General features: G+C 49.7%; 5 protein-coding genes across 5 annotated transcripts; 2 read left to right on the top strand and 3 right to left on the bottom strand.

Moving 5' to 3' along the window:
• Nucleotides 1–11,311: 11,311 nt before the first annotated feature.
• Nucleotides 11,312–11,668, top strand: N7520_001702 (uncharacterized protein; the record flags this gene model as incomplete). The annotated part of the gene is made up of 1 exon (XM_057135637.1): nt 11,312–11,668. The coding sequence occupies one exon, from the start codon at nt 11,312–11,314 to the stop codon at nt 11,666–11,668; it is 357 nt and encodes a 118-aa protein (XP_057001573.1).
• A 553-nt stretch (nt 11,669–12,221) lies between these two features.
• On the bottom strand, nt 12,222–12,952 carry N7520_001701 (uncharacterized protein; the record flags this gene model as incomplete). Its single annotated transcript, XM_057135636.1, has 3 exons — nt 12,222–12,275; nt 12,323–12,658; nt 12,764–12,952. 3 exons carry the CDS (start codon nt 12,950–12,952, stop codon nt 12,222–12,224), a joined length of 579 nt encoding a protein of 192 aa, XP_057001572.1.
• A 736-nt stretch (nt 12,953–13,688) lies between these two features.
• N7520_001700 (GMC family oxidoreductase) lies at nt 13,689–15,688 on the bottom strand (the record flags this gene model as incomplete). The annotated part of the gene is made up of 3 exons (XM_057135635.1): nt 13,689–13,738; nt 13,809–15,273; nt 15,329–15,688. The coding sequence occupies 3 exons, from the start codon at nt 15,686–15,688 to the stop codon at nt 13,689–13,691; spliced, it is 1,875 nt and encodes a 624-aa protein (XP_057001571.1).
• Nucleotides 15,689–17,083: 1,395 nt separating this feature from the next.
• On the top strand, nt 17,084–18,549 carry N7520_001699 (FAD-dependent oxidoreductase; the record flags this gene model as incomplete). The annotated part of the gene is made up of 2 exons (XM_057135634.1): nt 17,084–17,231; nt 17,369–18,549. 2 exons carry the CDS (start codon nt 17,084–17,086, stop codon nt 18,547–18,549), a joined length of 1,329 nt encoding a protein of 442 aa, XP_057001570.1.
• Nucleotides 18,550–22,805: 4,256 nt separating this feature from the next.
• N7520_001698 (uncharacterized protein) lies at nt 22,806–25,409 on the bottom strand (the record flags this gene model as incomplete). The annotated part of the gene is made up of 2 exons (XM_057135633.1): nt 22,806–24,562; nt 24,731–25,409. The coding sequence occupies 2 exons, from the start codon at nt 25,407–25,409 to the stop codon at nt 22,806–22,808; spliced, it is 2,436 nt and encodes an 811-aa protein (XP_057001569.1).
• Nucleotides 25,410–27,841: the final 2,432 nt, after the last annotated feature.

Raw genomic sequence — 27,841 nt, 5'->3', positions numbered from 1 at the left:
CAGCAGATGATGGGTCACTTTTCTTTGACTCCAAGCATTCGCTGTGACTGACATCCTCGGTGTACACAAAAGCCACCAAGTCACCTGCCTCTCCCTTCCCACTGGTGGTTCACTCCACTGTGCCGGTCTTCGTGCCTGCGGGCCAGAGCTTGGGCCTTGACTGGCGACAATCCTTTGGTGAGTGCTGTACTCATGTGCCTTGTCGAGTTGAGCTAATAGTGTGACTTCTGACTAGCTTCTTGACCACAAGAGTGCAAGCGAGGCATCCCGCAGGTAAGTCCCCTGTCAGCCCCATACCCGTTGGCCAGTGCTAAAACTCCCCATGTTACGACCATTCAGGTCTATACCACAGCCCCAAGTCAGCACTCCAAGGTTATACAACTACTTGCCAGTCACACCGATAACAATCATCATGAGACCAACTTTGGTTCCACTGCTGTCATGTGCTTGTCGAACAGTGCCTCTAGCGAGATCATCTGCGAGACCTTTGAGTATCGAACACCGCCATCATTAAGCCCTTTCCGTGCACATGTCGCCGTTATCCTGAATGTTTGATGTTCTGATAGTGTCTCAAGCAAGACTACTCGTGCACTTCATCGCGGTCACAGGTCTCATGCGGCTGGATGTGTGTTGAAATATGTACGCCTGTTCGGTGCTTCTGCCCCATCACCACCCGTTCATCGTCAGCCATGATCGTGGCTGGGTACAGACAGACCAAACCGACCTCATGGACCTAAAAGAGGGAACATGCGTTGGGTCGGTTGGAGTTGGGACTTGTCTCCCCAAGACGACCCTTTTACTGTCTCGGCAGTGTCGTCCGTCGTTGGTGCAGGGTGAGACGAGATAACAAGACCGTGAGTGAGCCCACATTATGAGACACATGCTGACTATCTTGCAGAGTCACTAGTCAAGACGCTGCGAGACATGTCATGCAGCTGAACGAGCCTTGCACCGTCGCCACCTTCCATGAAGCGATGTATCTCGCTTTGGAAAATGTGCCGAAGTGAAGAAGTCGACATGAATTAGGCTTGCCCGATCACTCCACTCTTTCGCCTCACCCACTGATGCCCCCTTTTTGAGAACATCACTCTATATCTCTGGGAAGTTGAGGCAGCCATGCGACCAATGTACCGGCCGCCAACACACGGTGCATGGTAAGGTGATGAAGCCTCAGTCTGTGGATTTCGAGGAACCCTTTCACGGTGGGACCGGCTTCCTCACCTGCGGAGGGTGCGAGTCAGAAGAATGCGGGAAGTCCATCCGATGGGTGGACAGATCTTGCTTTTCGGGATAGACGTCAATCGCCATGGACCAGTCCAAGAAGAAGGCCATGGAGCAACCAGACCTGCCACAAGGCTTGTCGCTTTCTGCTTTGCTCCTCCCCCTGCCAATCTGGTGGAAGCCATTGTCACCAGAGGTTAGAGTCATCGCTTTCGACGACAGTGATTCTTTCGAAGAGATATGCGGCTGTCTGCAACAGCAGATCGCAGGCATATCGTTCATCAATCTTGTGCAGAGCCAGCGACAGAGCCTGGTTTTTGCGGCCCAGCAACGAATGAAGCGACCATCGCCCCCGCTAACCAATCGTTGCGTTCCCTTCTGCCTCTTACAACTGCGCGAGACGTCTCCATTGGTAGCTCGCCAGATTTATGCCTCCTGAGCGCATCACAAGTCGTGATCCATTGTGCATGTGTTGCCCTACTGGGTGCTACCACTGGGCCAGGAAAGTCATTCGAACCGTTCTGCGTGGCGTAATAGAAGCGGCTTTGGGCAGACTCGTCGATACAGCGCTCGTCATCGCCGCGGGAGGAATGGGCACGACCTGGATTTGCGAGCCTGTATCTTGACCATAGCATCATATGCGGACAGACCGCTCTATTTTCACAGGCCCCTGATTCCAAGATAAGCTCCAGTCCTTTGATCTTCGGTGTTGGTGCTCACTGCTCACTGACACGGATCATACACCTCCCGAACGATGAAATCATCCAACTCCGTCACGCTGTTGATATCGCCATCACTCGTGCCTATCAGCTAGGGTCAAAGTCACAAATCTCAACCGCATCACCATATCCCGCACGTTTGACACCTATGAACCTGGCCACCAAGCCGACCAAACTTTGCCTCTCCTGGCTTCTTTCAAATATGACAGCATGAAAACTTTGTCTTGTGCAGCTATGTCCCGGCCAGCCCAATACCACACGAGACTGCGCTGAACACCGAACTTGCGGCCAGCCCAATCCATACTCAACCGCCTCAGGTTAACACTACAAGGGTGGTACAACTGTCAGCCCGGTCCTGGAAAGGTGAGTCAGAAGTCGTTTCCTGATCCAGTCACTAATACCGTGCCCAGTGGGACATGCCTACAGGCACACGTCGAGCAAATGATCCATGCTTCAGGCTACGACAGACTGCCACCTTGCAGCCCATCTTTTATCAATGCACACTCGGCCAATATTTCGCGATTTGAGAATCGAATCAGGGTGCCAGACAAGTCTACAAACCCATTCCGCCGTGGACAAAGAGGTATGGTGGAGCAATTTATGTACGGGCTGAAGAGTTGAGGTCCAAGATGATAAATTGTGAGTGGTCCCATATCGCCGGATGTATACTGACATCTTTGGAACAGTTTTTGAACAGTCACTCGTCAAGTGCGTTACATTGTAACGACACAATGTGCACATACTCGCTATCCTCGAATAACGCATCCTTCCCGCGGGGAAGATCATCACTCGACATGAACATAGCAGTGGCAGACGAAAGTCTGTGGCATTAGGCTGCTCGGAAATCGGCGCGACTGCAGGACGCTTGATCAGCACGATCAGCGTAGCAATCTCTTCGATGAATCCGATAATGCGGCCAGCCCATTTGGCGAGAGACATGGGCTCCTCGTTTGAGCATACCGTGTGACGGGTATGTCGTCTCAACATTGACACGCGAGCTCGGCGGCATGTAATCAACTGCAGTGAAGTGGCAATTCCCCTATCGCCTCAAGGTCAAATGCCGACACCGAGTATCCCTCGCCAATCCCGACAACTGGGGGGTATCAGTGACCAACTTTCAACCGAGATGCCAATTATGAAGACCGCATTCACACTACAAATGGCTGGCCGGGTGATCAATGGCGTCCAATCTATATCCTAGGCACTCTTGGAGCCCTTGATTTTCCCGCAAACCACATGAGCAGCTTTCATCATGTAGAGTGAAGCGGGGTTCATCACGAATATAGTCTGCCCTCAAGCCCAAATATTGAGCATTCGGTCTTTTGCCAGGCCAGGCTTTCCAAAGGATCACCTTGACGATTGGGCAGTCCCAAGATGAGATTTTTCACTTTGGGATTCTGCACTCGTCACCCATTCTCCAATCGCCCGTCAAAACGCTGATCCGTCATCGGATAAATGTGAGTCAAAAGTCCCTTTCCTGATCTGTGAGCTAAGTTATCCCCAACAGAATTTGTCCCGGTGAAACCCAAAGCACGCCATCACCGCCGCAGGCATTTGACTGCCTTATTTCGGAATGCAGCTCATTTCAAAGTACACGTTGTCGGTTTCTCAAACGAAAGTGCATGCTGAGCGACATTCTCACGAAGGACTGACCGCCACGGTTGGCTGGTTCAAGTCAGTGCCATGGCTGGACTTGGTCGGTCTTAAGTCAGCTTTGTGGGAGTTTGCTTGTGGGAGTTTGCTTGTGGGAGTTTGCTTGTGGGAATGGGCTCGTGGGAGTTTTCTTGTGGGAGTTGGCTTGTGGGAGTTTTCTTGTGGGAGTTGGCTTGTGGGAGTTGGCTTGTGGGAGTTGGCTCGTGGGCATCGATTTGTGGGAATCGACTTGTGGAAGTTAGCTTGTGGGCATCGGTACGAGAAAAGCGGCTCGTGGGAGTGGGCTCGTGGGTATTGATATGTGGGATTCGGCTCGTGGAAGTGGTTCGACTAGGACTAGGGGGGAAGATACCTCTGCTCGAGGTATGCTTCATAGCCTTTCTTGTCGGCTACAGCTCTGATATCAACTAAGAGAAAGAGAGAGAGGCCCAGCGCGATCTTGAAAGATTGACTAGAGCGAGCATTGGTCGAGTCCAAATTTGGACACCAGCAGAGCCACTGCGTGGTCTGTGTTATCTACCGGGCTTCATCAGAGGGATCAAACATAATATAAAGTCGAGTATTACAAGCGGTGAGGAGATCCGATGTCGACTGACTTATTTCAAACGGCCACTGTCATGTGCAGACCAACTCCGCCGGACGTCGCGTAAACAACACTGCACCGAGCGTCTGGGACGGCCTCACCGCCTTTGTCGTCGCGTCAGACTGTGGACGGGAACGCCAGTCCAACCTCTCTCGCTTTGGAGACATCAGGCTGATTTCCATCCATGAGGGTGCGAGTGCCGACACCATTCGACATTCTTGCTCGACAAGCAGCTCAGCTTGCGAATGTTTATCATTCTTGGCGACCCTGCCTCCCTGCTGCGCGACCGACTTTTACCGATCTACGTACACTGCAGTAGTCGAGCGAATATGCATTCCAGGCTGATCCAGTCGGCATTTGCGGTGACATGCAAGCAGATGCCGTCGCCATGTCCTCGGTCCGGTCGAGAGAAGACGATACTCGAAACTTGAGTAAAGGTTCAACACAGGGATTCATTTCATGCAATAAGAATCTTGATGGATGTACTCTCTTCATGGGCTGATTGGACGTGACTATCAAGCGGCACGTATGACATTGCGCCCGCTGGTACTTGATCTTTTGTCGGTGGAGCGACATGTCCAAGGGTGGGTGAGATGAAGCCACATCTGCCCAGCTATGCAGTGCAGTCTGCGAGCTCGGCAACTTTGGCTCAACCCAAGCCCTTCAGAAGCCTTCCGTACTGATCTTGTCAGTCGTTCTGAGGTCTGGGAGGTCTCAGATAACCAAATTCCGCCGTCCCTCGCAGTATCGGTCAAATTGCGGTTCTGCTCGAGCTATTCAAAGTGATTGGAGGTCTCGAAATGCTTGTGTCCTCTCAAACGGCTTTGTCACGTGACACGTGCTACGGCCCCGATGCTGCTGAAGAGAAGTCGATTTGAGCTTCCAAAAATGCATGCCCATTTTATTGGCGAATCGAAAATAACGGAGAATTCCGTACTCGGTTATATCGGTTTTGCCCAGGAATTCAGTCTGCTAGGTGTGGGGATCTATGAAGAGGAAGCTATCATTGTGTAAGGCTACCCGTCGAACTGCCATGGCAGAACAAAGAAGGGGTCTTGCGCATTGGTGCTTGATATCTAGCTCCGTTGCCTGTCATTGAGGTACAACAGTGGGAGTTGCGCTACAGTGATGTGGTGTGAGATGCGAGCTCGCCGTCTCTACGTTGCATCATGACGGCACGCGTCCACATCGCAGTCTTGAGCATCTAATCATGTAGCTATCTCTTTCATCCCGATGGGCAGCTTTGCGTCGCTGTGTAGCTGATGTCTTGCGATGCATTGCTCCCACAAGGCTTCGAATCACGCGTGAGCTGCTGACTCACGAAGCAAGACTGCAAGGCTCTTTCGTGGCATTCTCAAGTGCTTTCATCTAGTTCTAAGACGAGTGCTCGTCATGCTGGGCAAAGTCTAGGCCGGTGATGCAGGGCTCATTATGCTTTCGTCCTGCATGCTGCTTTTTCAACCGCCTGCGTAATTCCCTGATAACACTCGATAATGTATCCTTTTCGTAGACTGATGACTGCTGCTTGTGGAACACATGCGGTATATCATAGCGTTCGATGGCCGGGATGGTAGCCTTGTCAGTGTGTGGGACAGGGGAAGCTCGCAACGTAGACGTACACAAAGGATGTGAATGGTGTCATTTCATCGGATCTAGGGCTCACGCGCAGTGATGTGGGACTCAACGGTCGGGCTGCTGAGCATTAGTTTCATGTTTGTATCATACGTGGTCGACTTTGAATCAACTTGATCCCAATTGTCTCATGATGTGTCGCAGTCGTACTCAGAGGAGACTGGTGTAGTAGACTTATTGGTCATATTTTTGTGAGACCGCTAGAAATCCCAGTCACGCATGCGATTTAGATGTCATACAGTAGTATACGTAGTGCTAAAAAAAATGTTGTTCGTTCATTGGAGGTGTCATATACTGTACACATGTGGTATATATATCGGGAAGTTTGAGCCGAGTGGATTCTTGGTGTAGATTACTGGGATTTTTGACGTGATGTAGCTTTCCGTATGGAATATAATTATCGACCGTATGTCAAAACTCTGTTACTTGTCCGGGAGGACTTGACAACCACTGTTGGCCTATGAGAGAAATACAGTGCTGTGGGCGGGATCTTCCTCCAAGTCGGACGGAGCGTGCGCGAGGGAAGACACACCGCCTGAGCGCCTCACCCCGTTTGACAACTCCAGACTCAGCTTTTTTGCCCGACGACGCATCGGCACCGTCATCATCGACAAATTGTCTTCAGTGCTGGCCACTATTTTCCAGGCTGGTCACGGTTTCAAGCTGGTCACCATTTCAAGCTGGTCACCATTTCAAGCTGGTCACGGTTTCAAGCTGGTCACTGTTCATGAAGTCGTGCTCGATTGTTTACCAACGCTCATTCAACTGTTTGCATAGCATTTTAACTGTTAAAAAGCCGGTGAACTGTTTGGAAAGCCGGTCAACTGTTGAGGAAGCCGTTTAACCGTTTAGACAGCCGGCTCAACTGTTTACCAGAGCAGACTCAACTGTCTACACACGCTCATTCAACTGTTGATGAGAACAGTTCAACTATTTACCAGGCCCGGCTCAACTATTTATCAGAGCAGACTCAACTATTTACGCACGCTCATGCAACGGTTCACGACGCTCAGTCAACTATCACCGAAGCAGGCTTGTTGCCACCATGGACTATTGATCACCGCATCTACCCGTCACCACCAAAGCCAACCTCAACAGTCATCATGGGTTTCCTGACCTCTGAGACAGACGTGAGTAATGCGTTCTTGCCCAAGTATAATGATTTTTGAGCGACCGATCAGCCTGGACGTGTGTGTATACATCCTTTACGTGTGTATACATTTCGTGAGACCAGATTCTGGACATGATACTACAATGCACGGCGAATTCGGTAACAGCAAAATGCTGGGTTTATTCGTTCTCTATACAACGCTATCTTGGAGTGAAAATAGGCCCTGGAATGCGCTCTCATGGCCCTACTGCCAGTCTCTTCGCCCGTGGTCCGAGCCTACACAAGTGAACTATCGATGTTGGCGCAGGTCTTGGCTTCTTCAACTGTAGAGCGAGAGTTGAATACTGGTCTCTAGCACCACGTAGAGGTGCCTGCGCTTTGCTAGAGTTGCTTGTTCTCGCAGCACCCCCCTGCGAGGCTTATTGATGACGCAGACCTATCCTGCGGGGTAGTCTTGATCTCGCAGCACCCCCCTGCGAGGCTTATTGATAACGCAGACCTATCCTGCGGGGTGGACTTGTTCTCGCAGCGCCCTCCTGCGAGGCATATTGATAACGCAGACCTATCCTGCGGGGTAGTCTTGATCTCGCAGCACCCCCCTGCGAGGCTTATTGATAACGCAGACCTATCCTGCGGGGTGGACTTGTTCTCGCAGCGCCCTCCTGCGAGGCATATTGATAACGCAGACCTATCCTGCGGGGTAGTCTTGATCTCGCAGCACCCCCCTGCGAGGCTTATTGATAACGCAGACCTATCCTGCGGGGTGGACTTGTTCTCGCAGCGCCCTCCTGCGAGGCATATTGATGACGCAGACCTATCCTGCGGGGTAGTCTTGATCTCGCAGCACCCCCCTGCGAGGCTTATTGATAACGCAGACCTATCCTGCGGGGTGGACTTGTTCTCGCAGCGCCCTCCTGCGAGGCATATTGATCACGCAGACCTATCCTGCGAAGCATGTTTGATAACGCAGAGCTTATACTGCGGAGCCGTGGCCATGGAGACTCTCAAGCCTGCAGACAAGAGATGGAAACCATGACACGGGAGTGTGAGGAGGAAAGTCCTGATTTGTTTTGGGCCGGAAATCTCGCGCCTTTTATGTCAAGTCGGCTACGTCTCTTCACAGAAACCCCCTGCGCAAATCCATAGCAACGGCCACTGATTTGGGAGGGCATTGGAAAAGTTACATGGAAATCTTTGGCCAGGAGACACCCCCCCCTTGATCCGTGGTTGGCCTCATGTTGCCAGGGGTAACTAGCCCTTGGTTCCATCACACCGATCATATAGACTGTTCATTTCTCGCGATGGGTTACATTGGCGACTGGGTACCAGAATTGATGCAATGGATTCCATGGATACGATCGCTGTGGCAATGAAATTGCGTTACATTGCAAGTTGCGACAGATGTATTACAATATAGCATTCAAAGAGGGCTAAACGCAATGGCCGCAAGTGCAGTCATGGGTACTATTGCGATTAGTGTCGCGCATCGATCATGAGCAGCTGCAGCGCACGTTGTCCTTGTTTTCGCCAGACTCTGAGAAACCAAACAGTGGTATTCAGCAAGATGCACGAAGGACTGGACCTTAGACCAACCCACGTGCTATTTAAGGTTTAAGGTGCCGGCCGATCATTTCGATCTCGCCGTCCCACTTTCCACCTCTCATATGCACTTTCTTCCTGACAATGCTTTGGCCATTGGTAAACTCCTGATGAGAAGGTAAACTTCTGATAAGGTCAATTAATTGCTAGGAATGCTATAAAGTATCGTCTTGCTTATCTCTGTAGTTGACGCGCGTGGTAGGGCAAAACCCGAGACTTCACGAGTACTTTGTAAGTACCCTGGTAAGTACGCGGACAAGACTTGGGCTGATCTACGGGCCCTGCTCCTACCGCTCAAACTTACCGGCCACGGACCCGCTGCGCTCCTGTTTCCAACAACCTTGATTAGTGAGGCATCTGCAGTCCATCATGACTCACAACCCCACCGCGCCTGACCAACCAAACGCTAGCCTGTCCTCTGGAAAGGCATCGATCACTTTCTAGAATTTCCATGTGGCGCAAGACCCACTATTGATGTTACATCCTGGACCACGAGCCATAGAACTACATCCTTGACCGGACTTACACGCTAGCTCTAGAACCTTGTCTCTCTCTAAATTTGATCATAACAGCGAGCTCGTGTACGCATGCTGCTCATAACATGTTCTCTGAAAGCGCATAGATAAGACACCTGATAGTCGGGAATAAAATTACACCTCAAGAACATTCTCGATTGCTAATGCGTCATGGCCTGTCTGACTTAAACCTCTATCGCATCATTGCCCTTCGCACATATTTGGAGCAGGGATGTGACTTGCATCGTGGCACGCGGGTTTAAGGGAACCGAGGTTTGACGGTCGCAAATTGCCTTCTGACCTCACTCGAGCCAACGGAGTGATTCCATCAACACCTGACATTGTTTATTCAAACGAAGCCGAGTAACCCGATCAGCTCGGTATTGGAAGTCTTCGTGGCATGTAAAAGGACAGATTGACCCCTTGATCTCGATCGACCCTAACTTTGGACCTCGAGAGCAGACACTCGTGGATCTTGACGTTGTTAGGCTGATCGCATGCATGAAGCTTCGCAGCCAACATGAGGGGCGTCTCCCCCCGATGATCGGGACAATCGACATCAATCAGCTCCTCTCTGGCAAGGCTTGCGACAGCATGAAGGTCTCCGTAGATGACAGCCAGGTGCAGGATGGTTTGGCCGCGGTGATTCTTCTCATTGATCTTGGCCCGAGGATCCCGCAAGAGCATTTCCAAAATCTCATACTGTTGATATTCTAAAGCCACTAGGAGTGGCTGCTGGAATTTCTGATCTTGACTGTAGAACTCAATGTCTTTGCGGCTGAGCAGCTGCCGTACGATTGAAACACTGCCCTGTGTGATGGCCATCGACAGCGCAGTCTGACCGTAGGCATTGCATCGAGAAGCACGAAGATCATCATACTTTAATAGCAGATCGATAGCCGCGTGATCTCTGGCTTGCACGGCCAGCATCAAGGGCGTGTGTCTTCCATGTATCTTGTTGATATCCGTGGTGCACGTGCAGAGGTACTTCTGGAGCGCATCAGGCTGGGAGAATTGTTGCTCCAGTGGAGGGCTAGGGTAGGATAAAGCGGGTGACATGGTGGTGGTGAAGATGGATGTATTGGACAAGATATGAGGGATCAGGTATTGTTAGATTGATAAAGGTGGTATCAAGATCTGGATGGTGGTTTATATATGCTTGCAAGGACATCCACCAGATCGTTGAAAAGCAGTCCATATATTCAAACATAGTCGGCTGCATTCTTGAACAGATATGTCGAGTCGGGATGCACAGAATGAACGCTGTGTTCTGCATTCGTTCGATGAATTCCACCTAGAATTCCGATGGTACCCTGCAAAACTGACCATGACGATAATGTTTGGTGGCCAAGAGCATAGTACATATTGGTGCTAGAAGGTGATATTTTGAAAAAAAAAGCAGATCTGGCCCCAGGATCTAGCCCTGTGCTCCGAAAACCATACATGACATCATCTGGGATCTGAGGCTATGATCCCAAAAGGAAGATGCTCTGCCAGCCCTTGCCTCGAATGGGGTGGCACTAGTTGGGTTCTAGAGATCATGCAACGACTGGCTCGTGGCAAAGAATTCCGCACACATCGCAAATGCTTTTTCTTTACCGTGAAATGTCTATACAGACTATGCTCTCCACAAATTATTTGTACCCTAAGGACGCATTATCCGCAAGGAAAAGAAGAGGTTGGATCATACTCACTCAAACCATACGATTTTAATAGGCAGATATCTTGAAAACAATGTCGGACCTACGACTGAAGTTGCACCATACTAATGAAAACAGCCGGTCCTTTTCATAACCCAATTATGCTTTGAAGGGCTTGCTTGTCTTGCTGACCCAAATAAGGCGAAGCACGGGTAAAAATTAACACTCTGTTGAGTCGTCATAAGCCATCCTTTTCTTGTCGAATCCCGGACCAATTTCTCGAGAAAGATCCAAAATTGAGGCCAATCTCGAAATCTCATCGCCCGTATCAAAAATTGTTTGTTGCCAATATTACCATAGTGAGGCACAGTTCAGCACAAGAAAAATCCAGTGTGGATCATTATCTTGTTCTTTTTTTTCGACATTTGGCCCATTTGGAAGGGCATTCGCAGCCACTTATACCAAATTGGCTGACCATTTTTTGACTGCAGACTTTTCAGCTAATACCTAGCCTTGAGTCTGGGGTATATAAATCATGAGAAATCTTGATTCCCTTCATTACACCTACCAGCCTTTTCCTTTTCAGCCAAGAAGTCCCCAAGCCTCCATCAAATCCGACAGTCATTTATCTCCTTGAAATGGCTCCAAGAACTCGCTCGTGTAAGCACCAAGAAGACAGGAACGATCCTGAACGGGTGACTCTTCTGGGTGATACTTGCGACTCCCCAAAGAGAACGGCTTCCCTTCGGCATGGGCGAGATGCTTCCGGTGTTTCCCGACGGATCAGAATCCGGGACGCAGCAAAGATGACTATTCGAATGCGGATTCGGAGCCAAGCCCGTGAGCAACAATTTTCGCTCCTAGTCGGACGGCCGGACATTGACCGAATTGGTCCCACCAGGAATGATCGATCGAAAGAAGAGACGACCACCCCGGAAGCTCTGAGACTAGACTGGATGCGCAGACTCCGCCCCAAACCGCATCGTCGTGTCTAGTTACTGGAAAGAGGAGAACAAATGGGAGAGATGACGGGATATACACCCAGGAATAGCGAAGGCCGTATATCTTTGTCCTTTGCAGCAATGCATGGGAAATGTTTTTGCAGTGGCTTTTGATCAAACTAGTCTAATCAATGAATGATTTTTATTGCCCTTGCTTGTCATTATCATTCAAGAGCTGCGGAAAATTGATCATTCACAAACTGTGAAGTAAATGTAGATGCGTTTGAAAATTATAAACATAATACTTCTCCAACAAACAAAGTCTCTTGATACCAGATGTCTCCCCAACATGTGCGTCCAGCGTTGCCAAATAGGTTCCAAGGTTGACCCAAGAAGAGGATAATACAACCAGTTAGACTGGTTTAATTCTTACTTTCCAAGACTGTGAAGGGCCATAATATTGAGACAATTTGTATGCAGATCTCTAATAGAGATCGCAGTCCTCCAGCAACCACGAAAAGCCCCGATCGTAATCGAACCCTTCTCCTCAAAGCCCACTGTCATTGGAATCACATCTCCAGACAACAAACTTCATGAGCCGTACCGCTCACACAACTAATCTGTCGAGTGATGCCCAGATGAAAACGGTGATCAGCTGAGTCTATCTCTTGTCAGCTTCACAGCCATTTGCAGGACCAGCGAACTTACCTCAAGTGCGATTATCCACGATACCCGCAGAATGCCGACGATTGCAATGACCAGTAATATCAGAGTCAGACCCGCTAAGTAATACGTGATTCGCCTGAAGGTGGTCTGGCCTTCGTTCTCGTGCTGAAGGAGCCACCAATACCACATCGCCGCTGCAAAATAGTCCACACAGAGAATGAAAAGACCGCCTTGGTGAATAGATTCTTGAACGAACGCTCCCACAAGTGCGACTGCCAGTGTGGCCACGGTAGAGCATATGACGAGCAATCGGGCCAGGATAAGGAGCATTCGCGGTGCCCCTTTATATGGCCGTGGCTGAGAGTTGATTCGAAGGAACTGTAACGCATTAGCTCCGAAGGCATTCTCAAAGGTCCATGTAACACGTACTACTTGAAGTGGTGGCAGGATGGTCGAAAACCAAAGCAGGACTCGACTTCACACCGGAGATCGTTCGGTCCAGAAGAGGCCTAGAAGGACAGCAAAGAGGTTGCAGGACGTCGTACCCACCGCATAATCGATCTTGTAAGCGGACCACTTGGATCCAAAACGATACAAAATAAGTAATCTGATGAGACTGAGAAGGAGAATCACCGCCATCAAAACAGTTGGGACATTCTGCTTGGAGATCATATTCACGGTTGCGGACGATTACGAATCTTGATTTTCTCCTAGCACGCGAGAGCCTTTATGTACCTGAGAAGTGGACACACGGATGCTCCTTCATTATAGTCCCCAGGAATTTGACTTTTCACTTTCATGAGGCTTTCTAGCTTCTTGGTGTGTTTCTGCGTATTGGCAAAAAATTCAAAGTAAGACCGGTACCTGAAATGTGGCCTCCGAAAAAAAAAAATCAGGGCTCAGTTTGCTGACTGCAGCGGCGCAGCGGAATTTTTTAAATTTTTTTAAAGTGTTGTCGGAAGGAACACTTTCTGACATTCCTGTGCCACGTATTCTGAGCTTAAAATTACTGTAAGACAGGATTTGAAGACAAGACGAGAGAGGACACATTTGTGCTAAATAGCCTAGACGTGCATGGAAAATTGATAGTGCGCAGAGTCAAGCCATTTGATTGGCAACCCAGGGTTGATCAGAAAGAGCAGGGTATTAAATTGAATAAGACGAGATTTCATTCACGAGCGATGAGGATAATATCAATAATTGGCCATAGGATGTACTGTATAACTGAAAATTGTGTCAAACAGACAAATTTAAGCCCGGATTTGATTTATTTGATTTGAGAGCAGCGCTGATCTCTCGTTAATTGTTCCTCTTTATATTAAGATCCTTAGATAGATTGAATAAATCCATCAAAACCCTCACATGCAGAATATCAACCCTGGTGTTTGGATCGCGTTTCTGCATATGTCTAGCTGTCATTACGCAAAATATCTGCTGCAATCTTCTCCGCAACAGCATCTAATAATAAGATAAGTTAGAAAACTGAAAATTTTTGCAGGAGAAGAGTCCTATCGTCATTAAAACTTACAAACTGTTGCCATTGGATGACCGGGTGGTAGGAATGGAAAGATGGAAGCATCAACAATTCTGAGGCTACTCACACCATAGACCTTGCCTTGGGTATCAACGACAGCCATGGTGTTATTCCGACGTCCCATAGCGCAAGTGCAAGCCGCATGATATATGGTGTTAAAGGATTTCTTTATGATGTCTTCAATTTGTGCATCAGTCGATACATTCAGGCCTGGGAACGCCTCGCTACTTTCAACGCGGAACGGTTTCAATATGGAAGAACTCCAAAATTGACGCAACCGTTTATAGCCAGCAATAGCAACCTCAATGTCTGCTTGGTCGCTGAAGTAGTTAGGGTTGATCTGCGGGTGTACTGAATTATCTGCTGCTGTAATTGTGAGGTTCCCTCGCGAGCGAGGCATACAAATCGCGGCAGCCAGCGTGGCATAGTTAAACCCGTCATTAGGATCACTACCACGCGACTGAGATTGGTAGCCAAGGTAGGCACTAATGCTGAGATATTCAAGTTCGGGCCAGTCAGCAGGGTAACGGTCCAAGGTGCGTAGAGTCTTAGTAGATACAGTGCTCCGAAGTGGCTCAGGGACTTTCTCCCACCCAATGACATCGGTGGTGGGATTTGTGTACATCCCAACAGCTAGCTTGTTGAATTTTTGAGCTGCTTCTGCAGCGAAATTGGGGTCCTGGAGCGCAGACATTGTCTGTGCATTCACTCTATACGATGGACCGAAATATACATGATCTTGCATATTCTGACCAACACCTGGGCGATCAGCGATCACCTCAATCCCGAGTCGACGTAAAATCGCAGCCGGTCCTATACCAGATACCATGAGAAGCTGTGGTGAACCAAATACACCTGCTGAGACTATGACCTCTTTCTTTGCTAGCAGAGTATATCTTATACCTTGGGTATCGAGTAAGACTCCCGTAGCAGTTTTATTTGTTCCAAAGAGGATTTTCTTCGCCATCGTCGATTGATACACTGTATAATTGGGATATTTTAGTGCTTTTCGCAGGAATGAGGTCTCAGACGACTCCCTGGTCATAGTCGTAGCGTTGATGGTAAACATGGAGTACGACTGGCCAAGTAGTGAACCACTCTGGAAACCATTAATAATCGGGATCCCGATGGCGAGGAGGCCCTCAGTCACCCAGGACCCAAAGGCTTGTGCGTAATTCGGAAATGTAACCGATAATGGACCCTTGCCATTGCCCATGACGGCGGCATCATACTTTGGAGTCGAGTTTTTGAAGCGTAGCTGCATATTTGGCGGTGTGAAGTGAAGGCTATTTTCGAAGAAGGGCAGTAGTTGGTCCAATGCATAGCTTTGATCCCCAACTTCATCAGCCCACTGCTGATATGACGAAATGGTGCCGCGCTGATAGACCATATAGTTTCTTGCCGAAGAGCCGCCTAAGCATTTTCCACGAGGATAATGCAATTCAGCCCCATAGGCATGCTATAAAACGCGATTAGAGGAAGCCTTCACACCTTGCTCGACCTATTAGACTAACCTCTTGAGGAGTCGTCATGAATCCCCAGTCAACAAGGGGTTGCCAGTCATTCTTTCCTTTACTATCAAAGACACCGTCATATGCTGGTACTTCGCTGAGGTTTCCATTGGAGATCTCATAGAAACTGCCTGCCTCGATGACTGCCACGTTCACACTCCGCTTTTCTGCTAGCCGGGCTGCAATCGCAAGACCGGCATTTCCACCCCCAACCACAATGTAGTCGAACGTAGCATTATCGCCAGGAATTCCAAACGATGACCCCAGCAGCTGACGAGCCTTCAAGTGGAAGGGCGATTCGTAGTTAGCCACTGCAAACGTGGCGAAACTTGCGACACAGGCGCAAAAGGATATTAAATTCATCGAAAGCACCCCTAACCCGTACCTGGTGATGTAAGATTGTGAGATGTATATTAAGGTGGGTGGCAGATAATTTACTTTTAACAACAAGATTATACCCTGCTCCCTGAATTATGATGGTCCCCTGTACGCCAGCTCCTGACTGTTATCGGGGCCCGCTCTGATACCGCCAGCGGCTAATTAGAGCCTGCGCGGCGAGATTGCATTCTCCAATTACATTCCTCGTCAGTGGCGGTGTGCCGTGCAGTCAAAGTTAACGAGCCAACGCAAAATTCGCGACATTCCTCCTCCCTAGCCGGCTCTGGTTGGCATTCGACACCAATGCTCAGCCAGAGCGCCATTAGCTACTGAATCTAAATGGGAGTCCAAGTTCCACTTCAAGCGAGACTAACTATATAGGCTTAGCGGCAGACTAAAATTTGCGAACTGAGGACCCAGCCGATCGAAGCTAGGTGTGATCTGATCGTCATGCCGTAGCTTTGAGCTCAAGCGGCTTCCAGTAGCGAGTTGATTCGTGGACAGCAATATGAATAGTCGCTGAATTACGGCTACAGAAGAGGATATTCCAGCCGTTCAATAGTAACCCATTGATAATAACTTTGTATTACGGTAGCTAGAAGACCATGAGGGTCACTTCTGGTAGCACGTTGCACTCTACAACTGGTTCTACAAATGGTTAGACTTAGGGCATATTTTTTCCACCCTCATGTGATTAGCCAGGGATCCACAAAAGCTCACTCGTAGAAGTCGTTCAGCTGGTTTCTAATAAACTCGATTTTGACCATTCCACGTTAGTAGAAGAATGGCCGGGACGATATCGGCGTATGTGAAGCAAGATTTTATGGGCTAGAATGGAAAGATTTCGAACAGAAAGAGTAGAGATTGCGACATGTATCAACTAGCGACGTCACAATTTCTAACTCACGGTGTAACTTGTGAAGATAATGGCTATCAGCGGCGCGGGAGATGTGGGCCCTCTGAAAACGTCCTCGTAATCCACTTTGCATGCATGAGGGTAGCTCAATCTCCGCGAGTGGTTGAGCAACGGCCCTTTTATTCACACTACATCGGCACACACCCTGAAGATCTTCGGAATCTGTTGGAGCACCTGTATTTATGGTATTGTCCTATCACCCTGATACGCACTACTCATGCATTAGGGTTGACCTGTATCTATAGTATTGGGTCGGGACCCACAGAACTCCACAACAATACAACTACAACTACCATACACATGCAACAACAGAATGACAAAGCCGAGCAGCACCCGGCCGCATTCGGAGAGAAGGCGGACGCAGAGTGCCAAGTCCATTACGTATTGACTAATATGTACCCTTTTCCTCTTTCAATGTATGCAATTGAACAGATTTTACAATATTCCTCCAATTTTTCTTCAAAATGCTCATCACTATAATAGGCGCGGGATGGAACGGCTGTCACTTAGCCTGTGAGCTCTCTGAACTTGGATACCAAATCATTCTTATAGATCGTGAGAGCCAAATCTTCGCCGGTACTTCTGGGTTATTTGGCATTCGTCTCCATCGAGGTATTCCATAGACCTCTCACAAAGGTTACCCAAGAGCACTAAATTAACGCAGATAACAGGGCCACACTACCCTCGTTCCAAGGCAACTCGTGTTAACTGTCAGAAGAGGTAAATTCTTGTTTAATGTAACAATTTAGGAGCGACACTAAGAACAAATAGCTTCGACCATTTCCGCGAGAAATACCGCGGCCTTGTTTTTGAACACGAGTTTTCAATTTATGCCAACGGACTTGTTGACTCAGAGAACTTCCCGTCCAAGGTCTCCGATGATACTTTTCACAAAGTTTGTATGGAATATCGCGGATGTAAAAAGGTCGACCCCGCTGTGCATTGTTTAGACGGGATAAGTTCCGCCTATGAGCTTGATGAACCGAGTGTTGCAATCGGATCATGCGCGCGGAGCTGGTTTGAAAACAAACTGGAGAAGGCCAGGGTATCTGTCATCTTGGATACAACTGTTTTACACATTAAGCAAGCTGCTATCCCCAACAAGACAAAGCCAACCATCAGCATCACCATTCAACAAAATAAGACTGCTGGTGAGAAGACGAAAGTAAGGCACTCCACCTTCCTAACCGATGTCGCGATAAATTGCACTGGGTTCCACGAGTTCGTCCCTAAAGCCATATCCGATCCTACATCCCCCATTTACTTTGAGTATACATACCAAGTATGTCTGGCTCTAAGGTTCAGGGATAATAGGCCAACTTCCAATAAACCCGTTTCGTTCACCTGTATGGATGGCTGGTTTCCGTGTCTTATGCCTGCTATATCCGACACTAAAGACAGTATGAAGCCCCAGCGAGACTACATCCTTACTCACGGTGCCTATACAATCTTGGGCTCCTTTAGCACCTTAGACAAAGCCCATCACCTTCTCTCCAACACGCTTACAGATGAAATTGTTGCAGCGAATATCTGTGGTCCGGCTGAAAGCGAGATGCGGCGGTTCTGGCCTGAATTCTCTTGTCGTTTTACCTATGAAGGCTGGTATGGCACTGTTCTGGCTAAACCAAAGTGCCCAACTGAATTTCGGAGTGGCTTTACCTTCGAACACCAGGGTGTTATCCATGTTTTCCCCGGAAAGGTTAGCAATGTCATTGATGTTTTCAATGAAGTCATAACCTTGTTACGAACGAAGGATGTCACGAGTGTCTCGAGTGACCTCATTTTACAAGACCGTGGATTCCGTTTCCTTGCTGGCGGCGTTTTCCATAACGGCCTAAGTGAGTTGCAAAAGAGAGCTCTGAAAAACGACCGCAGCACGAGCAGCTTGCAGACATTGGACCGCATTTTAGGACGTGTACAAGAAGAGTAGCTTTGGAAAAATTAAGGGTCAATGATTGAGGTAGGAAGTGAAGTGTTTATGAATGGAATGTTGTTGACGCATTTTTATTAGTTTGACAGCATTTCTCTTGATGTGTTCTTTTGAGGACTTTTTCACTAGCGTTAAGAGGCGAGTAACGCATTTCACCCCTGAATGGGTCAACATTCCGCGAGTCACCCGAGAGACCAAATTGCCTTCACCAAATAAATATTCAGTAAATATCCAAATTAATTAAAAATTAAGTTCCTTTATGTAAAATGCATTTGTTTTTTGAATGATCTGAGATTCTACAGATAGAGCAGCGTCATGGCGTCCGTTTCCTTGGTCGTCCTACATCACCAGGCGGTTCTGCTGTGCCTTGTTCTCGTGTAAGTTGTCCTGAAAGTGGTATGAATTAGTTTTAAATAGGTCGGTGCCTTCTTCAATGGTTAATCCAGTATCATGATATATTCTGCGCCGGGATCTACTGGATTTTTGCATTCTCGTTGCCACCGGCGGTTACAGCGAGCTTTTTTTATCCCACGACAGCGAATCGCTTCAAGCCTCACTCGGAATGGTGAATTCGTACGAAAATAACTCGAAATTGGTTTAACCAACAAATATATGATGACTGTTTTCTTGTCCCGTTGCCGAGACATGAGTTTAGAAACTTTTTATAGAGTTGTCTGCTTTTTACTGAGGGCTGCTGTAAGTTGCTGGTTGTGGAAAACGTGAAAGTTACTGTATAGTACGTTGCGAAAGTAGTACAACTACTCCACTCTCCGATTGACTTTTTTGGTCCTTATGCAAAAACCCACTAGTCTATATTTGGAATTCTTTCGGGAGGTACATATGTATTCCTTCGTACGTAGCTTACAGAATAATTTCAGGCATGTATACTCTTGTAAATTCAATATATTGGTCTCCTCCCTGCCCCTCTTCTGAAGCCGGTTTCCCCAGGAGGCACCGTTTCACGATGAATCACAAGTGGTCTAACCAGCAATGGCTCCAAATCTAGCTTCTTCCAAGCTTGAACTTATCTATGATATGAGATATAGTGGCGAACTATCTATAAACAAGATGGTATAGGCCGCTGGTTGCAACAAGAGCACAATCTCGAGAATCTTGTCTAATATAAGAATTTTTGGTAGCGTCAAAGCACTACCCATTAAAGGTGGACGAACCCGTAATTTCACTCTAGTTATGCTTGAGGCTTTATGTGATCATCTGATTGAAAAGCCTGCCCTATATTTGGACGAATTCGCACTTTATTCGCACTTTAAGCTACGAAATGGAGCATCAGTCGTGCCCTTATGTCTAAAGGCTGGTCTGAAAAGACTGCTCGTGTTAAGGCCTAAGAAAGTAACCTCGACCTTTGGGACGAATACTGTTATTTTATCTTAGACTTTAAGTCTTACTATCTTATCTATGTCGATGGATCTGGATGTGATAAAAGGATAGGCTTCCGGCGAATGGGCTGGTCCCTAAGAGGAAAGCCAAGAATTGGGGCAGGAGATCCGCTAGATAGGTTTCTCCAAATTATCTCATCGAGTCTGCCCTGCCCGAAACTCCGACTATGAACAAGGCGTTTTCGAGCCCGCCAGGTGGAATGCCGTCAACTTTCCGAGGATCCCAGGCACCTCGGGCTAAATCCTCTGGATATTTTTGGAAGGGAAAAAGACACTCTGCTCCACAACCTCCACGTCCAAAGCACCAAGACTGAAAATTATCTAGACGGAAACCATGAATACAAACCTCGGGCCCAACTCAGCCAAAAGAACCGCCGATCTTCGATGCCCTACATCTCGTGCGACGACGTCAGCCCTGAAAGAGCGAAATTCCTCGAACGGATTCGCGCTGCTGTGAAGTTCCGCTTCAAGAAAAGCAAGAGTACCGACAGATTCAAAGCGTGTTGTACAGCGAATCTGCGAAGCGGGATACTATGCTGGCGGAGGCGAACGTGCTTGAAGAAGAGATCTGGTATCTCAAAAACCAGGTTTTGAGCATGTAACAACATGTGACTACCAGCAGATCAGCATTCAACTCGGGCTGATGGCCTAAGATAAGGTGCTTGGAGCAGGCGCCAACGCAAGACAACGCCCATCGACGTTTTCGGTTACTACGAGGTCCGACGGGTCGGCGGGTGGGAAAAGTAGTGGGATCGAGTCACAGGCCCTTCCAATTGCTGATGATCCTGAGCACGGGGATTTCCCAGACAGTAAATTTGATGGCTTCATTTACGTGGCATATGCGTAGCACGTCTTCCACTCAAAAGAAGCGCCGAGCGTGGACTCGGACGATTGAGAAGGCTAAAGCACTGCATTGGAAACAGTTCCTAGATGAAGCGGGTGAAGGGAAGCTCTGGAAAGCTGCGACCTATATGAAGCCGCGAGAGACCTGGGGCTGCGTCCCAGCACTACGAGTTGGCTCAGAGGAGCTCACCCAGAACGAAGATAAAGCGAAGGCCTTTCTTGAAGCGTTCTTTCCCGCAATGAACACACCCGATCCTAGCCGACCAATGTCACCACAGCAGGACCTTCAGTGGTCCCCGATCACCGAACTTGAGATTGAACGATCATTGAAAGCAGCAAAAGGGACGACCGCGCCAGGGGAGGACAACCTGCCGATGCTGGTTTGGAAGAAGTTATGGGTATATTTGAAGACCTTTATCACGAGTATCTTCGCAGCGTGCATAGACTTAGGACACCACCCAAAACCATGGCGGAGCGCGAAAATCATTGTTTTATTGGTGACCTCACGCAGTCAAGAGGAGCAAGAAGAGTTTAGTTTGGCCGCAACGGGTTACTTGTCGCTGCGGTCGTAGACCGTGGCGTCAGATAGGCCCCGTCCGCGCTCCCTTGAAGGGAGGCAATGTGTCTGTATTGTAGTGGATTCTATATACAGAGGGAAGGTGGGAGGGACAAAATTGACACTTGACTGCCTGAGAGATGACGAGCTACCCGCAGAGGCCATCAACTGACTCTCGTGAGGCAGTTGTAGGAGGAAGAGGCCCTCGGAAATGTCGGTGTAGATATCACGTGAGGCTACAGACATGGTGAGGCTACAGACATGGTGAGGCTACAGGCATTGTGAGGCAACCCCAATAAAACCACTCCCTTTATTGGTGACCTCACGCAGTCAAGAGGAGCAAGAAGAGTTTAGTTTGGCCGCAACGGGTTACCTGTCGCTGCGGTCGTAGACCGTGGCGTCAGATAGGCCCAAATGACCCGGGCCAAACTAGGATGGTGGAGGGGACGGTGGTGGAAGCAGCAGAGACAGCGGGGCCGGGGAGCCTGTCTGGAACTGGTGGTTGAGCTTGTAAAGGACTGACGCATTCGTCGTAAAATAGACCCTGAATGCCTCCGAGGTCCATCTCCCTAGCATCTGAATCTGGTCGTCGAGTATCCCACTATCGTGCGCATGCTGAGCCGCACCCTTCCGAAAGCTGTGACCTGAATATCCGTGTGTCGGTATCCCAAGTGCTCTTAGCTTAGTAGATAAGGTCGAGAGGAAGTTGTTGCGGCCAAATGGTCTTCTGCCGAAGGAGAACAATGGGGCGTCGGGCCCTTTGGGGTCGAGAAGTAGCAGTTTCCGAAGGGCGTCAACTGGGCATGCGCCGTCTCCCGTCTTTGCAAGAATAATTTGCACCCCTTCGTGACGGCGGTCCGTCTTACTGCGCTTGAGTGTGAGTTGCGCGTGGTCTAACGAGGGCGAGAGTCTGACGTCTGAGCGCGTTAACTTTGTGGCGGAGAAGATAGAACGTGTGCGGAGGTCTTCAGTCTTATAGGTAAATTCTCCGAGGCGGAGAAACCCAGCAAATGCTACCCGACACGCGGTTGCGAAGTTCAGGTCGTCTAGGAGGTTCGCAGTCATCTCTAAGGGACGTAACGGGAGTGTGGCGAGGCCTGCGGATAGTTTCGTGATAGTGTCACGCGAAATCGGTTTTCTGAGCCGTATTTTTGTCATGGGATTGAGTCTACTCGCGCCGTCTATAAGACGTCGGAAATGCTTGTTATCAAAGAGTTTATCGTCAAGGAAGTTGTCGATATGGTAGGCTCGGAGAGCGGCTAGGTCGGCGAGTGCGGTATCAGGCTTGACGGCCTTTTGACTAGCGTTACCAAGAAGTCGTGCGCTTAGCCATGAGGTCAATGAATGCCTTGAAACTGGCCACGCGGATAGATTCTGTAGCGCGCAGTGCTTTTCGTAATTACGCTGAACGGAGAGGTAAACGGAACGTGTGTTAGCGCTGAGTCCGTTCCAGAGCAGTTTCAGGTGGCCTGCATTGAGCTGAGGAGCTCGTGAAGAGAACCACGCAGGCGGTTCAATACCGAGAGGTCCTGCCAGTGGGGACAAATGTTAGCAATGTCTTCAAGATTATTACGTGAGAGCGCATCTGCTAATGTATTTTCCCGGGAGGGGAGCCAGTGTGGCACGATGTGGATGTCTCTCGCCGCCGCTAGGATAAGTAGGCTCTTTAGAGGTGCGTTAGGCGGACCATGAAGGAAGCCTTTCTTGAGTCCCATGTGCGCTGTGGAGCTATCCGTGTGGATAACGAGAGTATGATGGAGCCAATGGTGGCTGAAGAGTAGGAAGCCTTGGAGGATGGCGTCTACTTCTTGAGTATTGATGTGCGCGTGTGCGTCTTGAGCAAGGGCCAATGTGGCAGCATTGCTTTGATGAAGCTGGTGACAATGGGCCAGCCAGCAGTCTAATGTAGACTTGGATGAGAAGAAGAAGAGCCCCTGGCCTATACTAGAAGCATCTGTGTAGAGATGCGTGATAGTGCGGCGGCAAGGGTCAATCAGGAGTACGCCGTTGAAGAGAGACAAGGAGTCCCTCCACCATTCCAAATCGTCACGTACCTCGTAGGGGATACGGCGGCGCGCGCTACTCCCATGTGGGAAAGCGGCTTGGAAGGAGTATAGAGACTGTAGCCTTGTTCTCCCTAGCCGGACAACTCTTGAACAGAAGGCTAATAAGCCTGCGAGGCGCTCTGTTTGCTTGAGTGAGAGACTCACTGCCGTCAGACAAGTTGCGGCGTCCAATGTGGCGCTGCACAACTTTTCTGGTGGCAGACGAGCTTCCATTGCAATAGAGTCGATCTGGATACCTAGGACTGTAACACAGGTCCCTTGCTGGTCCTTTTTGGTATTGCGGGGGATACGTAGGTAGTCGGTGACCCTGTTGTAAACCTCGTCGAAGGGACCCGTAGGCTCGGACACCGAGGGAGACCGGGCAATGACGATGAAGTCGTCTAGGTAATGATTGATATGGAATGCAGGTAGGTGGCATTGGAGTATCCAATGGAATGCCTCGGCGAAGAGATTGAACAGAAATGGGGCCGTTGCGAGGCCAAAGGGGAGACAGCATTCGACGTAAGTCGAGTCATTCCACTGGAAGGCAAGGAGATGTTGGTTATCCTCGGCAACGGGGACTATTCGGAAGGCGTCCTTGATATCCCTCTTGATGATTGTGCAACCCCGGCCAGCTTGTATGACCTGCTCGTAGATATGATCAATTGTCATATATTCGATCGCTGACCAGGAGTCCGGTATGCCCTGGTTAAGGCCCTGTCCAGGCGGCCAAGATAGGTCACGGATGCGGCGCCATCCCCCATCGTGCTTAGGAACCAACCCAAGCGGTGAAACAAAGGAGGGCCTAGAGGCTAGTCTAACACGGCCGAGGTTGAGGTCTTCTGCTAGTTGGGCCGTGATTATGCCGGGTTCGTGTATGTGATGGTTAGAGGAATAGCGAAACTGCTTCTTGCCCCTATAGCCAACCTGGGCACCGTAGGTCAGAATCCCAGCGATAGTGGAGCCCAGATCGCCTGGATAGTAGCGCAGAAGATTGCTCCAGCCTTTCGCATTGAGTGGTGACGGAGAGGATTGTAATCTTGGGAGCTCTGGGTTGAACACGGGATATTGAATAGCAGTGTTTGGTCTAGGTGGTTGCCCCTGCGGTGTGAGGCTTAGGGACAAGGGGTTAAGAACAACGTTGCCGGTCTCACTAGTGCAGTTCTCAAGGGCTATCGCTTGCTACTTCTTCTTGCGGCAGGAGGAGGCACCATGCTCGCTTAGGCCGCATGCCGTGCACTCATGACGTCTCTTGCAGCCTTCCCAGGAGCACCCTATCGTATTGAACTTATCGCAAACCTCTGTCTCATTATTCGAAGACCTGGTATTCCTGGCTTGACGAGGCCGGGCTGGAGGATTTGTTGGTGACTTCGCAGGTAGGGTGAGATTGTGGCGGAGGTATTTCTCGCGAAATGGGCCTGTGACCAGGTAGTTGTCCGTCGATAGCTCTCCTTTATCCAGTATGTATTGGTGGAAATTAAGGGCAAGTGGGAGAACTGCCTCCGACCACTGATAAGTCTGAGCGAAGTCCAGGATCTGCCTCATAAACATGAGGAGGTTGGGAATTGCCTTAGGATGGTTCTCGCCGAAGAGGTACCCTACAACGGCCAGATAGGCAAGAAAGCAAGTCGTCCATATCTGAGGGTTAGGGCCCCAGTCCTTAAGCGACGCTGCTGCCTTCTTGAAGCCCACTGTGCCTCCCGATTCGGTCATTTTGAAGACTCTATCCTCCTGATCTAGCTCGGTGACTGACTTCTCTTTGAAGCGTGTAAGTTCAGTCGCCTTCAACTTCCTCTCGAAGACGCGGATAAGAAGGGCGGCGGAGACACCCGGAAATATGTCGATGAGTGATTTGACCTCAGGGGGAGGCTCACGGTTTTCTTCGAGATTATCGTCATCTTGCAGGTCCACATGAGGTCTTCTGCGGCGTAGATCGGTCTCTGCTACATCCAATTCAAGGCGTCTAGCCCTGTCTTTCTGTATCTGCCCTAACCAACTGGCACGGTCTGCCGCACCCATAGTCTCCCAAATGTGGCCCGGTGGCCAAGCGGAGTCGAGCGGGGCAGGAGTGACACTGCTAGACTGGCTGAATGTCATGGTGGAGAGAGATATAGTCAAGGCTTATCGGTGCTGTTGCCGTAGGGAAGGACGTGAAACACAAAATTGACACTTGACTGCCTGAGAGATGACGAGCTACCCGCAGAGGCCATCAACTGACTCTCGTGAGGCAGTTGTAGGAGGAAGAGGCCCTCGGAAATGTCGGTGTAGATATCACGTGAGGCTACAGACATGGTGAGGCTACAGGCATTGTGAGGCAACCCCAATAAAACCACTCCCATTAGGTCGTTTTACTCCTTTTCGTACATTTGTTGACCCTTCTTGTAATTACACGGAAAGAGTCGTCGCAAAGTATCAAAGACTGGCTTTCAAATAATCCTGACGCAAGAAAAGCCTGAGTTGAGACTGTAATACGGCTACAGATCAGACAAGATTCGACACGTGTGGTGACCTAGAAGCCGCCTTCGGATATTTTCTGCCGAACCCATTTTTGGTGATGAGAACTCGGGCCCCCACCAGCCAGCTGATCACCCTGCCAGGATCGTCTATCATTGACGAGCGTTTCTCCTGAGAGCCGCCTGGTCTGCGACGGGATGTTGCGCGTGTTTGATGAGGAAGCGGGCGTCCAAGCGGGCCCCGGGTCGGGAACAGTCTCGGACGAAATTGGTTCGAGCGGATCATCGTTTGTCCACCACAGGCAAGAAGGTTCCACATCCAAGTCAATCAGCCGGAGGTGACCACTTGCTCTGGTGTGAACGATATGACGTACAGCTGCACGTATTGGATCGCCTGCGCATACTACGATCAATCAGCGTTAGCGTAGCCTCAACAGGTACATGCTGGTGGCGACTTACCTGACACTGCGGTCATTCCGCCAGTATTATCCGGCAGGCGCGCCAAGTCCTTGGCAACGTCAATAGCTTCAAAACGGTACTTCAAACGCGTGCGGTTGCGATAACGAAGTTGATCCACTGGTCGCGCGCCAAGGATGTGTGTGGTGAATTGCAGGATCTGCATTTGGGTTAGCCCCACCCCTCACTCATATCATCAACACGGAAGGCGTCACTCACATCAAATCCTCGGTCATCCCGATGACCATGTTCGGGACAATCGTCTCGGTCAAACATCCGGTCGAGTTCCAGGATCTGTGTGATTTCATCGCCGACCCAGCGAGGATGGTCTTTGTGGTCAGCACAACAACGGGCAGTGTGTGAAAGGATAGGGCACTCACTAAAATCTTCCAGCTCCACTTGCCACAGAACTTCTAGCCGTCGCACGGAGTTTCGCCGACTTCGGCTTTCGTGAACGAGATGCCGAATGAAAGGCAGCACACGGAACAGCCCAATGCCTTCCAATACAAAGATCACGGTTCCATATTCGCCCAGGGGAGGCGAGTGTCCGTAAGGACCCAGCACGCATATCGGAAAATGAATTGTCTCATGCGCGCGATCCGCAGCTTGTGCGATTCGTTTTGTCATGCCTAGTCGAGGCTGGGTGACTATGCGTATTACGCGGGTTGTTCGCGCTACTGACGTGCTTTCCACGGTATCCACCGACGCCACGTAGAATGCAGGAAGCTGCAAGCATGCTCTGAATCCCCAATGCGGTGCCCAGAGCTGTACGTACTGCCCTGGACGCGCCGCCCACTCCACTGGCACCGTAATGTCAAGCCATAGGAGCCGATTTGAAGACCGCGCCACGGCTTGTCGAGAGGTGATTCGCCACGACCTGTGGTGCCACATGGCATGCAGACACGTCGCGATAGTCCAGATCAATCCAGCGCAGATACATCGCAGCAGGATCCAACGGTAAAAAGACCCCCGGTCAATCAAATGATACATCAAAGCGCCCATGACAATTCCGGCGAGGATATGGTGGATTTTGAGGCCTAGTTGTGGCCAGCGTCGTACCATCGCAGCCAGCGTCCAAGGTAAGATCAAGACGAGACTGGATCCGGCCTGTGTCAGACAAGTCAGTCCCAGTCAGACAAGCTGCGGGGAATGTGGGAGGCTGCCGTTGTGGCCCGTTTCACGTACCAGGAGTGGAATGATGAGAGAAGTTCCAAGGGCAGCATCGCGGGCAACTGTGCCCACGATAGACCCATGAAGCAGGCAATGTAGCACGCACATGCGACCCAGCCACCGATGGGCCCATTGGAAGGTGGTGCGTTCGACACGGTAGACGTGGGCGGGGAGATCGATGCTAAAACCGGAGCAGAGGGGAACAAGATGGGTCACTGCTAAGCATCCCGCTCGCTTCTGCACGTCCGCCCATTCCTGAGTATGAAGGCTGATCGCAATGAAGTTGGCGATCACCAGGGCTGCAAGCGCGGCGCCGTGCACGTATGTCGGAATATCCAGCCACTGGAGCACGGTTGGCGTTGGCGCCTGAAA

Source organism: Penicillium odoratum, assembly GCF_028828045.1.
Source record: "Penicillium odoratum strain IBT 22623 chromosome Unknown utg000001l_segment0_segment0, whole genome shotgun sequence".
NCBI classification, from domain to species: domain Eukaryota; kingdom Fungi; phylum Ascomycota; class Eurotiomycetes; order Eurotiales; family Aspergillaceae; genus Penicillium; species Penicillium odoratum.
Note: the sequence above shows the minus strand (reverse complement) of the source record. Positions and strands in the feature narration are given on the sequence as shown.